The sequence below is a fragment of the Colobus angolensis genome, unplaced genomic scaffold, assembly GCF_000951035.1.
Source record: "Colobus angolensis palliatus isolate OR3802 unplaced genomic scaffold, Cang.pa_1.0 Scaffold381, whole genome shotgun sequence".
Classification (NCBI taxonomy): Eukaryota; Metazoa; Chordata; class Mammalia; order Primates; family Cercopithecidae; genus Colobus; species Colobus angolensis.
The window spans coordinates 251,686-265,168 of record NW_012117166.1 but is presented as its reverse complement, the minus strand read 5'-3'; the positions used below and the strand labels follow the sequence as shown (position 1 = coordinate 265,168).

General features: G+C 45.5%; 1 protein-coding gene across 5 annotated transcripts; it reads right to left on the bottom strand.

Moving 5' to 3' along the window:
- Window positions 1-1,002: 1,002 nt before the first annotated feature.
- On the bottom strand, window positions 1,003-13,187 carry CCKBR (cholecystokinin B receptor). Of its 5 annotated transcripts, XM_011954299.1 has the most exons (6): window positions 12,734-13,187; window positions 3,198-3,449; window positions 2,782-3,031; window positions 2,316-2,473; window positions 1,783-2,111; window positions 1,003-1,731 (listed from the first exon to the last, which is right to left on the bottom strand). In XM_011954299.1, the coding sequence occupies exons 1-6, from the start codon at window positions 12,882-12,884 to the stop codon at window positions 1,585-1,587; spliced, it is 1,287 nt and encodes a 428-aa protein (XP_011809689.1). In that variant the 5' UTR covers window positions 12,885-13,187; the 3' UTR covers window positions 1,003-1,584. The 5 variants fall into 5 exon arrangements, with proteins under 5 accessions (XP_011809689.1, XP_011809688.1, XP_011809686.1 ...); XM_011954298.1 differs by having other exon boundaries at window positions 1,003-2,111; XM_011954297.1 differs by having other exon boundaries at window positions 1,585-2,111; window positions 2,301-2,473.
- Window positions 13,188-13,483: the final 296 nt, after the last annotated feature.

Sequence of the window (13,483 nt, the reverse complement as noted above, 5' to 3'; positions counted from 1 at the left end):
TGGCTGTGAAGTGAATGAGGCCTAAAACTGAGGTCTTATCACTTGCACAGGCCCCTTTCAAGGCCCTGGTCAGGGTCTCAGTAATCTTGTATCTGTAACTTTGTGTTCTTTTTCTTTCTTAAAAAAGGGCAACCAATTTTATAAACTTTAGGTCCCACAAAACTTGTTTTTACTCCTCATGGGTGGGTCTTTTTTCCCATCTCCAGCCATTATTTTATCTTGCTCTAACTTACTGTATGACCTTGGGCAGCTTACCTTCCTGCTCTGGGCCTCAGTTTCCCCTGTCAGTTACAAGATGAAGCATCAAAAGACCCCTCCTCCAATATACTATGCCTCTGATTATTCATGTATTTCTCCTTAGTGAGGTCCTCAGTTCCTGTTCTTCCTCATTTGTCATTGTGTGTGGAGAGGTGATATTGCTGGTTTTTGCCTGTCTCGGGCTAGATCATTCTTGTAGTAAAAGGGAGACTAGGTTCTCAGACTCCTATTCAGGTCTTTTTTGTTGTAGCTGCTAAGAGTGCTTCCATTTGGCAGAATCTTGGCCAGGTTTTGATACTGCAGAAAAGAGTACAGTAAAAAATCCCTACTCTTTAATTAACTTCTGTATACTTGTCATGGTCTGATCTCTGGTGTTTCACACACACACTGAATAAACTTAGTCTTACTATACAGTGCTTCTTCTTTTATCTTTTCATCAAAATTTAACAAGCATCCATTAATATAGTATCTTAACAGTGGCACCACTTTGGGATAATGTGATCAGGAATCATGATACATCATGGATATGCCATTTTCCATCCCCATTCACAGTTACTGCAACACTGGAATGTAGGTAGAGGATGAAAACCCAGAAAGAATATGCACAGTCACATTGAGCCTCAGAGACTGGGCTTTCTGGCAAGGGGTTGTGCACAGTGGTGTGCAACAGTGGGAGAGACCCGACAGAAGGATATTGCAAAATCCTTGCCTCCTCACCTGCCCCAAAAGAATCCAGAAAGGAAGTTCAGGAGGAAGCCAAATAATTTATTATTTCTTGAACAGTTTGGGTAAGGAAGGAGAGGGCAGGGCCATGGTCCTTAACTGGAAAGGGATGAAGAACCTTTTCAGTGCAGAATGGCCTGTTGGTCAGAGGTATGAGATTGGGCCTGATGGTATTTTCAGTACTGATTGGGAAAGGGCATTGTGAGGTCAAACTAGGAGCATCCCAGAGTCAGTCCTGTGCCAGGCTCCATAGTCTCTAAAACAATCAGTGCCATTAATCTGTGTGTGAGAGGCAGGTCAGCACTTGTCAGAGTTCCCACTGTGTAGAAATAGTTCACTGCTAGGGACGCTGTGTCTGTCCAAGGTCAGTGTCATGTTTCTATGGGCCAGGCTCAGTCCCATATCAGAGGCATGCCTCCTTTCCTGTGTACTGCTCCATTCTTGTTCCTTTTGTGTCACATAACCTACCTTTTCCTGTGCTTTGGGGTTAGTCCATGCTTTGGGTGTCGGTCTCCTGCGTCAGTTGTGATTTGTGTTTTGTGTGTCTGGAAGGATCAGTGCTTGTCATTTGCCCTGCTTCAGCCCCCACAGCCCCTCTACTCCTCATCCAGGGCCCAGCGTGCTGATGGTAGTGTAGCTAAGCCTGGACAGGGAAGCAATGGATGGAGTGGGAGGGTCCTCATCGGGAAGAGGCCTGGGGCGAGCTCGTGGAGGCCGGGGGTAGCAGCGAGCGCACGTTTCCAGGCAGGCCTGGCGAAAGCGACGGTGCATGAAGCAGTAGACCAGGGGATTGATACAGGCCGAGGCATAGCTCAGCAAGTGAATGAAGGAGATAGGAGCACCTGAGAGTGCTCTGTGTGCACCCAGGCCATCAAAGGCGCGCCACGTGTTGGCACTATAAACTGGCAACCAACACAGAAAAAAAAGCACAACGATCACCAGCAACATTCGCACCACGCGCTTCTTAGCCAGCAGCTTGGCCTGGGTGGGCCGGGAGCCGGGCCCAGGAGCCGTCAGAGCCGACAGCTCCAGTGCAGGCCGGGAACGCGGAAGTTGCACGTAGCAGCCATCACTGTCTTCGCCAACCGCGCCAGTCTCAGACCGGCAACGCCCGTTCTGGTGAACAGCACCTGAGCACAGAGGGTGGGCGGTCAGAGAAAAAGGCAAGAGTCCTCCCAGTTTCCAGCCCAGTCCCCACCTGACCTCCGCTCCCAGCCGTAACCCCATTTCCAGCTTTCTTCTCACCTTCATTTTAGCCCCACCCACTCCAGCAGGCCCCGTCGCCCTCCAAAGCTCCGCCTCTTCCAGATTTTGCTCACCTGGTCCAGGCCCACCTGGCAGCCTGCCTTGGCTTCGGACCCTGCTTTGGCTCTCGCTGTCACTGTCACCGACAAAGCGAAGCCCTAAGTAGAGCTCGCGAGAAATAAGCCCATAGGCCACGGCCATAACCACACCCGGGATGAAGAACAAGAGCAGGAGCAGCAGTACGGACCTGAAGGCAACACAGACAGATCACTCGGGTTTCTGTCCAGCTATAATCACAGATGGAGAAAAAGCCAAGGACTGGTGTTTCTAGGGCTGTGGCCAGGTACCTGAAATAGGAGTAGGATTTGGGGGTGCCACTGGGAAGGGAGAGAGAACTGCAGAAGGGACCCAAACTGGAACTCCAGGGTGGTGGATGCGGAATAGGAATTGGCGTGGTAATTCTCCGGGCAGCTGGAGGAAGATTCTGGGCAATGATCGTAATCATTTAATAGAGGTGACAAAGGAATTCCTAGGATAGTTTGTGGGTAAGCTCACCAGGTCTGGCGGACCCGTGCACTGGGCCAGCGATGCACGCACTGTAGCACACGAGGCCCCACTGGTTGCACGACGGTGTACACGGGGTAGGGCACCATGAGTAGTCCGGACAGCAGCCACGTGGCTACGATCACGCGAGCCGCGTGGGAGCGCGTCTGCCATACTCGTGCCTGCAGTGGTCGGCAGATGGCGCTGTACCGCTCCAGAGCTATGGCCACGAGGCTTAGTGTGGACACGCTCACAGACACCCCTAAGCAAGGGAAGAGACAGGAAGGAGTCACCTAGGAAACTTGCGCTGCACAACCATCAGTGGGACTTCCTCACACCCCTCCCTGCCAACTGGGGAGGACCCCTACATCCACAAGAGCTTTAGGAGGGGAGAATGTCAAGTGGGGGTGCGTGGTTGTCTCACCCACCCATGAAGTAGGAAACCGCCTTGCAGATAACTGTGCCAAAGATGAATGTGCCCATGAGATTGGGCAGGAGGGTGAAGGGCATGCAAGCCACAGCCAGCAGGAGGTCGCTGACTGCCAGTGAGAGGAGGAAGGCATTGGTGACGGTCCTCAGGCGGCGGCTCAGTCCCAGAACCACGATGATGAGCACGTTTCCTCCAACGCTCATCAGGAAGATCACTGCATAAAGAGTGATTCTAATGGCCAGCTCCAATTCTGGGTAAGAAAAGGGAGAAGTGGCAGTAGGAGGTCGCCGTCATTCAGCCAAATCCCCCTCCTTCCCTCTTATCCCCAACCCTCATTACGCAGCCAGATGCCTACATTCCCCACGCACGAACTGCTCAGTAAATGGTAAACTTGAATCCTTTAGCCTTCTAACCCCTTGAGGTTTGGTTAAATTGGCCCAATTCTGCCCTTCCTTAAGAAAGCCTGCCTCTTCTCAACGTTTGTTCCAAATCTTTCTCTTTGCAGCCAAACTTCTTAAGAGGATATTTGTGTCTTCTCATTTGCTCTTCAATCCATTACAATACAAGATTCTGTACCCTATCGCTGCATACTTCTTCCCAAGTACACTAATCTTTAACTGCTAAATTCAAAGGTCCTTTCTTAGCCTATTCTATTTGACCTCCCTATTCTACACTGTTGATAACCCACTGCCTTTTAAATCACATCAGATCATGTCTTTATTCTCTAAAGGCAAAAGCAAAAAAAATCCTTCACTTATTCTCTACTTTCTGCAACCCCTCAGAATGTCATCAAGATCTTCCCAGAAGGGACCTCTTTCTCCCCTACCCCCTCCCTGCACTGCAGCCATTTAAGCAAGCCACTGAATGACAGTTTCTTGAATGCATCATTTGCACTTGTGACTCTCTCCCTGCTCAAGCTGGTTTCTCAGACCGGAATACTCTTTTACCAACCCTCGTCACAACTTCCACCCCTCATGACAAGCTTATTTTCTGTATCTGGTGAATTCCTATTCATCCCTTGTTGGTCAAGACTCAAAGTGACTGCTACTTCTTCTGTAAGGCCCTTCTGGATACCTCATTTGGTATTACTCTCCCCTTTCTCTGACCCATGCCTGTTTCTTACACAACTGTTAAAGCCTATTTTACTTCTGCCTTGTATTTTAATTCTCTCCAAACATTCATTCTCACTCTATAAACATTTACAGAGGACTCCCTTTGTGCTAGGCACTGGGGACAAAGAGATGAACACGACAAGCTCCCTGCCATTTGAGAACTCACAGTGGGGAAGTAAACTCAGATACATAAACAGAAGTGATAAGGAATGAGGCTGAAGGATATATAATGTGCTGTCGGAGCTCATAGGAGGGACACCTGTGTGAGGCAGAGGAGCTGGGAGGCTGACCCCATTCTTTTGTGCCATTGTCTATTAAAAGATGGGTTAATCTTTGGATCACTACATCACAACCAAGCAGATTTAGATAAAATCAAATTGGATTGAAAAGGACCGAATCACATGCCTATGACCTCAGCATGAGAGGGATTAGAGCTCGAAGGTAGAGAGGGCAGGGGACAGAGCCTCCTAGATTGCAGAGAAGGAAGGGCTCAAAGCTGCAGTCCTCTCTTCCAGAGCCCCATACTTTGACCCTCATTTTAGCTCCCAAATTGTAAACTACAGCCATGCACTGAATAAAGATGTTTTGGTAAATGACAAATTTCGTATATGATGGTGGTCTCATAAGATTATAATGAGTAGCTAAGTGCAGTGGCTCATATTTGTAATCCCAGCACTTTGAGAGGCCAAGGCAGGAGGATCACTTGAGGCCAGGAGCTTGAGATCAGCCTGAGCAACATAGCAAAACCCCATCTCCACAAAACATAAAAAATTAGCTGGGTGTGGTGACACATGCCTATAGCCATAGCTACTCAGGAGTTTGAGGCAGAAAGATTGCTTGAATCCAGGAGTTCGAGGCTGCAGTGAGCTGTGATAGTGCCACTGCACTCCAGCCTGCACAACAGAGTGAGACTCTGTCTCAAACAAAACCCAAAACAACAATAACAAAAGATTATGATGGAGCTGAAAAATTTCTATCACCTAGCTATGTTATTGTAACATTGCAGCATAATGCATTATGTATGTGCTTGTGGGGGTACTGGTATAAACAAACCTACTGTGCTGTCAGTCATATAAAAGTCCAGCACATACAATGATGTACATGATACTTGATAGTGATAATAAATGACTGTGTGACTGGTTGGTGTATTTACTACATTATACTTTCAATCATTATTTTAGAGTATACTCTTACTTATTTTTTTAAAAAGTTAACTTTTTAAAACAGCCTCAGGCAGGTCCTTTAAGATGTATTCCAGAATAAAGCACTGTTACTATAAGGAGATGACAGCTCCATGTGTGGTGTTGCCCTGATGACCTTCCAGTGGGACAAGATGTGGAGGTGGAAGATGGCGATATTTATCCTGACCCTGTGTAGGCCAATGTGTGTGTTTGTGTCTTGGTTTTAACAGAAAGGTTTTTTTTTTTTTTTTTTTTTAAAGTTAAAAACAGAAAAAAGCTTAAAGGATAAGAGTATAAAAAAAGAAAATATTTTTGTATAGCCATACAATGTGTTTTTTGTTTTACACTGTGTTATTACAAAAGAGTCATAAAGTTTATAAAGTACAAAGTTACAGTATGCTAAGGTTAATTTATTATTAAATAAGGAAATTTTGAAAAATAAATTTAGTGCAGCCTAAGCATCCAGTGTTTATAAAGTCTATAGAAGTGTACAGTAATGTCCTAGGCCTTTACATTCACTCGCCACTCACTCACTGACTTACCCAGAGCAACATCTACTCCTGCAAGTTCCATTTATGGTACGTGCCCTATACAGGGGTATGATGGTTTATCTTTTATGCTGTATTTTTACTGTACCTTTTCTATGTTTAGTTACACAAATACATAATATTGTGTTACTCTTCCCTACAATATTCAGCACAGTAATATACTGTATAGGTTTGTAGCCTGGGAGCAATAGGCTATACTATATAACCTAGGTATGTAGTAGGCTATACCATCTAAGTTTGTGTGAGGACACTCTATGATGTTTACGCAATGAAATCACCTAATGATGCATTTCTCAGAAGTTATCCCCATCATTAGGTAATGCATGACTGTATTTTCTCATAACAAAAACCAATTTATTTAGAAATTGTAGGCATCAAATAAATGCTATTTATAAAATCTTCCAAACTGAGCTCAGCAGTAACATTCTTTGCTCAAGACCACACACCTGATAAGGGGCTGAATCAGAATAGAAGCCAAGTCCCTGATCCTTAAAGTGCTTTGCCTCCTACTGTTTGTTCCTGCAGTGCTCTGTCATTCATCATATTGCCTCCTTGGTTTTTTGTTTGTTTGTTTGTTTGTTTTTGTTTTTGAGACGGAATTTTGCTCTTGTTACCCAGGCTGGAGTGCAATGGCATGATCTCGGCTCACCGCAACCTCTGCCTCCTGGGTTCAAGCGATTCTCCTGCCTCAGCCTCCTGAGTAGCTGGAATTACAGGCATGTGCCACCATGCCCGGCTAATTTTGTATTTTTAGTGAGATGGGTTTCTCCATGTTGGTAGGGCTGGTCTCGAACTCCTGACCTCAGGTGATCGCCTGCCTTGGCCTCCCAAAGTGCTTGGATTACAGGTTTGAGCCACCGCACCCAGCCCATACTGCCTCCTTCTTAATCAAATCTCAATCCAAATGCCTCTTTTTCCCTCTCTCTATACTCAGCCATGTCATTTCTCACTGTATTAGTATGTATGTAATTCTCTGTCTTCCCCACTAGACTAGGAGCTTCTTGAGGACAGGGGCAATGTCCATCTCATTCTCCAGTGTATCCCTAGCACTTGTCATCCCTAGCACAAAGGAGGCAGTCAACACATGCTTGTTAATGAATCTTGGATGATTCTGTCTTTCAAGACAGACGTGCACCTGCTTTCTCCTTCCTCATCCATCTCTCATCTCTGCAGAGGTGCTCCAGCATGCCCTTTCTTCTTCTTCTTTGCCTCTGTCTTTTTGGAGACACATGTTGGAAGGTCCTTGTGGGGGTCAGTGAGAGGCTATGATTTCAGATGCATAACTTTTGTTTTTTTTATGCAAACTATCTATATTTCCTTTAGAAGCTGGGCCTCTCTCTGTTATGGAAGGCTTATAGGTGACAAAATTTGAGGGTAGTAAGTGTGTATGGTGGAGAATAAAGGACCTTTATGGGGGAGACCTCTGTCAGAGAGGTCCTTGGACTCAGAAAACAGCTGTGGTTTATCTTGGACTCACTGTTTCTCCTCCAAATCTATTGTCCTCCCACCCCCAGCCTCCACCTCTTTAATCTTTCTAGGTCCGTTATCTTGCTTACATCTGCCTCTGGATGTCTTTCTTCAACTAATTATTGATGCAACTGCCACACCTCAAATTGGTACAGTACTGTGAAGTATGAGAAGCAATTTCTCATTCATTCATCCAGCTGATACGTCCCATGTGTGTGCCCTTGAGCTTGGCTAATTGTGATGAACCATAAAGATGGAGCTAAATCTCACCCTTACGAAGTTCACAATATGCTTGGGGACTCCTGAAATTTAGAAGATAAAGTCCTGGTAAAAATGACCAGCAACTGTGCAGTGTTTTGCTGTTTTTACCGGACATTCCATTCCTAGCTATTATCTTATTTCCAGTCACCACTGTCTCCACAGGTCTTTGCTGTTGAACAGTTTGGAAATGTGAAAAATTCTAATTAAAAGCAATTTTAGAGCCAGGAGTTTGGGGAGACAGAGCAAAGGATAAATAGCTGAAGCACAGGGGATTTTTAGGGCAGTGAAACTATTCTGTGTGATACTGTAATGGTAGATACATGCCATTGTACATTTGTCAAAACCATACGACACAAAAACCTGAACCCTAATGTAAACTCTAGAATTTAGTGAATAATGTATTGATATTGGCTCATAAATTGTGACAAATGTACCACACTAATGTAAGCTGTCAATAATAGGGTAAATTCTGTGTATATGTGTGTTTGTGTGTGTATGGGCACTCTGTACTTTTTGTAAACTTAAAACTGCTCTAAAAATAATCTATTAGTTTAAAAAGTCATGCACAAAATAAATCAGAATTAGACTTGTATGTGTGTGTGTGTGTGTGTGTGTGTGTATTAATGTGTGTTTGCATTGTGGAATATGAGTGATGACAGTGGCTTCAGTATTTGTTCTGTCTAGATAATGGCAGAGAAGTATGAGCACAAAAATCCAGACAATGTGACATAAAATGAAAACCAAGCCTTTCTAAGGAAAAACTCCACGGAACACTGAAGTTGCTGATGCCTCAGATTCTGCATTCTCCTGGCATGTTTGATCTGTTCACCCATGCACACAGACATCAAAGTAATACCCTTATCTTTATGATAAGCAGGGATCACATCCAACTGACTGTGGGTAGTGGCTGGGTGAATGGGGGAATCCACATAGTGGGTACTGAGGGAGCAGAAGTAATATGCAAGGGTGTGTAGGTAATATCAGAGTGAGTGTTGGGCATACTTTAGTCTTTGAAATAGCATAGGGGTAGGTGAAAGTCATGAAATAACTGGAGAATGGTAACAGCTACATGCTTATAGGTAATATCCGATTGAATATGGCTTACATTTAAGTTTAGACAATATCCGAGTAAGTGTAGTAACATTTGAAAGAGCAAAGGTTAATATTCAACTCTCTGTAGATAACATTTTGTAGGTAACATCTTCAGGAAGCATAGATTACATTCAGAGGTCTACTTGTGAATAGTGGAATATCCAGATAATGATAGAAATCGCTGACTGAGCAGAAGTGATATCCAAGTATGTATGGGTAGTATTTGAGTATGGATAGGTGTTAGCATGTTAAACTAAATTAAGATGTTAATCTGGGCCAGACATTGTGGCTCATATCTGTAGTCCTAGCACTTTGGAAGGCTGAGGTTGGCAGATCTCTTAAGTCAAGGATTTAGAGACCAGCCTGGGTAACATGGAAAAACCCTATCTCTGCAAAAAATACAAAAAATTAGCCACTTGTGGTGGCACATGCCTGTAGTTCCAGCTATCAGGGGGTTGAGGTGGGAGGATCGCCTGAGCCTGCAGAGGTCAAGACTGCAGTGAGCTGTGGTCATGCTACTGCACCCCACCCTGGGCAACAGAGGGAAACTGTCTCAAAAAAAAAAAAAAAAAAAAAAAGATGTTAATCTGAATAAGTGAAATAACTGAGCACCTGAGTGAATGTAAATAATATTTAAGCCTTTGTGGGGATTATCTGTAATATTATCTGTGAGAGTAATATTTGTAATTTTATGGGTAGTATCTGGGGAAAGCTTACTTAAGTGAGCATAGATAATATCTGATTGTGTGTGGATAATAATAAAATGAAAGTGAGTAGTGTTTGATGGATGTGTAACACCAAAATGACTTCGGACAATATTAAAGTGAGTGTGGTAACATTTTTCTTTCTGTGGGTACTATCTGAGTGAACATGGGTAATACTCAAGTCTGCATGGATTATATAAGAAGAATAAAGTGGTAACATCCAAATTTCTATTGGTAACATTGGAGTGAACCTGGGTAACATATGCATCTGTGGGGATAATATCTGAGTGAGTGTGGCTGACAGGGTCTCTGTGTGTAACATCTGACTGGCTGGGTAACATCTGAATGTGTGAGAAGCATTTAGATAAGTGAGGCAAATTTTTGCACCTGTGCTCTGAATTGCTTCACATCCCGCTTTCACAGGGACTCTTCTCTATTGACTATCCCATTTCTTATCTGCACCTTCAATCTTCCTCTCTTGGCCCAATCAACATCAAACACTTTTAAAATCTCTTGTTTTAAAATATGTGTGCACACACACAACAAACCTACACATATACCCGCCCCCCTACCCTAACCCAGCTGCCTCAATCTCATGCTATTTTTGGCAATATCCTGCTTTTCTTTTCTTTCTTTCTTTCTTTCTTTCTTTCTTTCTTTCTCTCTGCCTACCAAACTTTTGAAAGTTTTGGCTATATACCCTGGTTCACTTCTCATAACTCCCTCTCCCACCAGCCCAATCTGCAACTTACCATAGTCAAGCCTCAATACCTACAACTCCTAAATATTTTCTTGTTACTGAATCTGAAAGATGCTGTTCTGACTGTCCTGTTTTTTATTTATCTAACTTACATCAATAGCATTTGACATCGTTTACCCCACCTGCTTGAAACTCTCTTTTTCTTGCTTTCTGGAAGGGCATAGCTCCTGCCTTTCTGACGGTTTCATCTGAATCTCCTTCATAAATTCTCCTTTCTCTGCCTGGGTTTTAAATAATGGTCTTACGCAGAGTCTTGACCCAGGACCTATTTTCTTCTCATTCTATACAAAATATTATGATTTTAACCATTCTCATGGCTTCTACCTTCTGTAGGCAAAGACCTTCAAGTCTGTATTTCCACCTCAGACCTCTCCTGTAAGTTCCAGACCCCTGGATTCAATAGCTTACTAGGTAACCTCACCTGGATGTCCCACTAACATTTGAACTCAATGGGTTCCAAACTGAATTTATAATTCCTTCTTCCAAACCTGTTTCTGCTGTTTTGTTATCTTGCTCATTGTGTACAATTGCTATAGCACGAATATCCATTCAATTGTCCAAGTTAGAAATCTGAATATCATCCCTTGACCTCTTCCATCCTCTCTGCTTCTAATCTGTTGATTCCATTTCCGGAAGAGGCTCTCAAATCTATACACCTCTCTCTGTCCCCCTTGCTATTACCTTAGTCTCAGCTAGCATCATCTTTCACCTAGACCAGTGTAATATAGTAACCTTCTAAAGTACCCCCCTGCCTTCCATCTCATGTCTTCCAATCCATTCTCCGCGTTATAGAACTAATCCTGGTAGTGCTACTGAATCTTTTAGTAGTTCCTATTGCCCTCAGGATAAAGTCCACATTCCATGGTCAGGTCTAGTAGGCTCTCTGCAAACTCTCTAGGTTGGTCTCCAGCCTGTTCATTATTCCCTTCTTAAGATATATGTTCTAGCCACTCAAAACTATGTCACAGTGGATAAAAGTGCCATGAATTCAAACTTGGAGCTTTTTATACATCTTTTATTTGGGATGCTTTCTGCCTCTTCTGCCTGTTTACTTGACTGACTCTCCTATATATACTTTTTTTTTTCCCCCAACAGGAAGCTTAGAGCCAGTCTCCCTAATTTTTTTAACTCCGTATCTCATTTCCTTAAGAGGCCAACCTTAATTCTCATGGAGGCTAGGCTGGGCTAGAGGTGCTCCACTTGTGTTCCCACTATCTTTTCCCTATCAAGGCTCTTCTACTTTGTGCTTCTATCCCCTGCTTGTCTGTCTCACCCATTAAGCTTTGAGCTCCGTGAAGTAGGAATTGTGTCAGTTTTAGTCAACTTACATTCCTACTACCAAGCACAATCTCTGGTTCAATAAATATTGGCTGAATGACAGAATCCAAGTGTGAGTGTGTAACAACTAGGCTGAGAAAGCATAGATTATTTCGTGGGGTAAATACTTGGATTACAATTTATTCCAACTTTCCCTTCTTGAGTTTAGAAAAATTTATTTCCTTCACTAGAATCCCACTCCTTCCTTTTCTGCCCACTCAACTTCAAGACCCAGCTCCAAGGTTCTAGCCTCTGTGAAGTTCTTTTGGTGCCCACAGTTTAGACCCTTTCATGAGATTTCCACTGTGTCTGTGATTTTTCCATTTGCTTTTTTCTCTCTGCACTTGGCTGTAGGTCATGAGGGACCAGACTGGGTCTGGTTTGCCCTGTGCCCCCAGCACCTAGCCTAGGGCTGAAGAGGGAGCTTGGAAGATAGCTGGAGACATTACTTGCAGACAAAGAGAGGACAAAGCCTTGAAAGCTCCAACTAGGGAGGCAGAGGGGTTTGAGGAGTGAAATGGAGACAGGCAGCTTTAAGGAGCATCTCCTAGTGTCCAGCCTAAATCAGATTTGAGGATCTTTTTTGGGATGCCTGGGGGCTGGGGTGTCAGATGTGATCACATCTTCAGTTTCCCATTCAGGCTTTCCAGAGTGCTCCCTCCCTCAACCAGCCCCCTTCTCTTCCCAATCCTGCCTTCCTTTCTTCCTTCCCTTCTCTGTTGTGGCTTTGTGAACTGGATGTAAGAGGGAAAAGGAGATCTGCAGGGTTGGCAAGAGGAGATCCTTGCCTTCTAACTGGTGTCTAGGAGGGGCTGCGTGTTGGGGAAGGGGCTGTGCTTTGGGGCGAGCAGCGGCTCTGGGTGTAATCAGGGGACCAGGATGTGAAGGAGTTCCGACCAAGTAGTGTGAAGCTATGAACTTGTGAGCTGTGGGGGTGAAGGTGTGAGGGGAGCTGTTTGGGGGCTGAGGGAGTACTATGAGGGCACGGTGTGGGCGTTTGAGAAGATAGTGTGGAGCTCGTGGGGGGACTCTATTAGTGTTCTGGGGTACAGTGAGAAAGAGCTTGTGGAGGGGGATGAGGGAGGCACCCACCTCGTGTCCCGGTTCCGCGAATGCGAGGGGGCTCGCAGCTGAGGTTGCCCACACTGCTGCTGTTGAGGAGAGGCGCCCCCGGGCGGCACAGGGAAGCCCCCGGCTCGGGTCCGGTTCCCTGCACGCTCCGGTTCAGCTTTAGCAGCTCCATGGCCCCCGCTGAGCCCGCCGCTTTACTCTGCTCGGCCCGGCGGGCTCCCACCGCAGCTCCACCTGCTCACGCTGCGATTCCGGCTCAGGCTCCCACCGCCCTCCTCCCCCGCCTCCCTGCCCCGCCTGGTCTCCGCCTCCAGCCCAGGCGCCTGCCCTTCCACTCTCACGCGGCTTGCCCCGCCTGGGTTCCCGTCCCTCCTCCAGCCTCTGTCCCACCAGGTGACTGTGCACCCCCTCCCTGGCTTGGGAGTTCTCCCCTCCCTGTGCGACTGTCCTCCCTAGATCTGTCCTGTCTCCTCTTAGAGATTTCTCTCCTGCCCACCTCTCTTTATCACCCGCCCCCACCCTCGATTCCCCGGAATGACAGAGAGAGAGGGAGAGGGAGAGGGAGAGGGAGAGGGGGAGAGAGAGAGAGAGAGAGAGAGAGAGAGAGAGAGAGAGAGAGAGAGAGAGAGAGAGGGAGAGGGGGAGAGAGAGAGAGAGAGAGAGAGAGAGAGAGAGAGAGAGAGAGAAGAGTATTGGCAGCGTAGCTGGAGGTTTTGGGGAAGGAAGGGTAGGAGGCGTTGGGTAGAGACGGCTGCCACGGATCCAACATCT

Bases quoted from the DNA above. Each gene is read 5' to 3' on its own strand.
- CCKBR (XM_011954296.1), bottom strand. From the start codon at position 12,884: ATGGAGCTGCTAAAGCTGAACCGGAGCGTGCAGGGAACCGGACCCGAG. The intron at 3,450-12,733 runs GTGGGTGCCTCC...TTTCTTACCCAG, and splicing joins TCGCGGAACCGGGACACGAG to AATTGGAGCTGGCCATTAGA. The intron at 3,032-3,197 runs GTGGGTGAGACA...TCCCTTGCTTAG, and splicing joins GGCGGTTTCCTACTTCATGG to GGGTGTCTGTGAGCGTGTCC.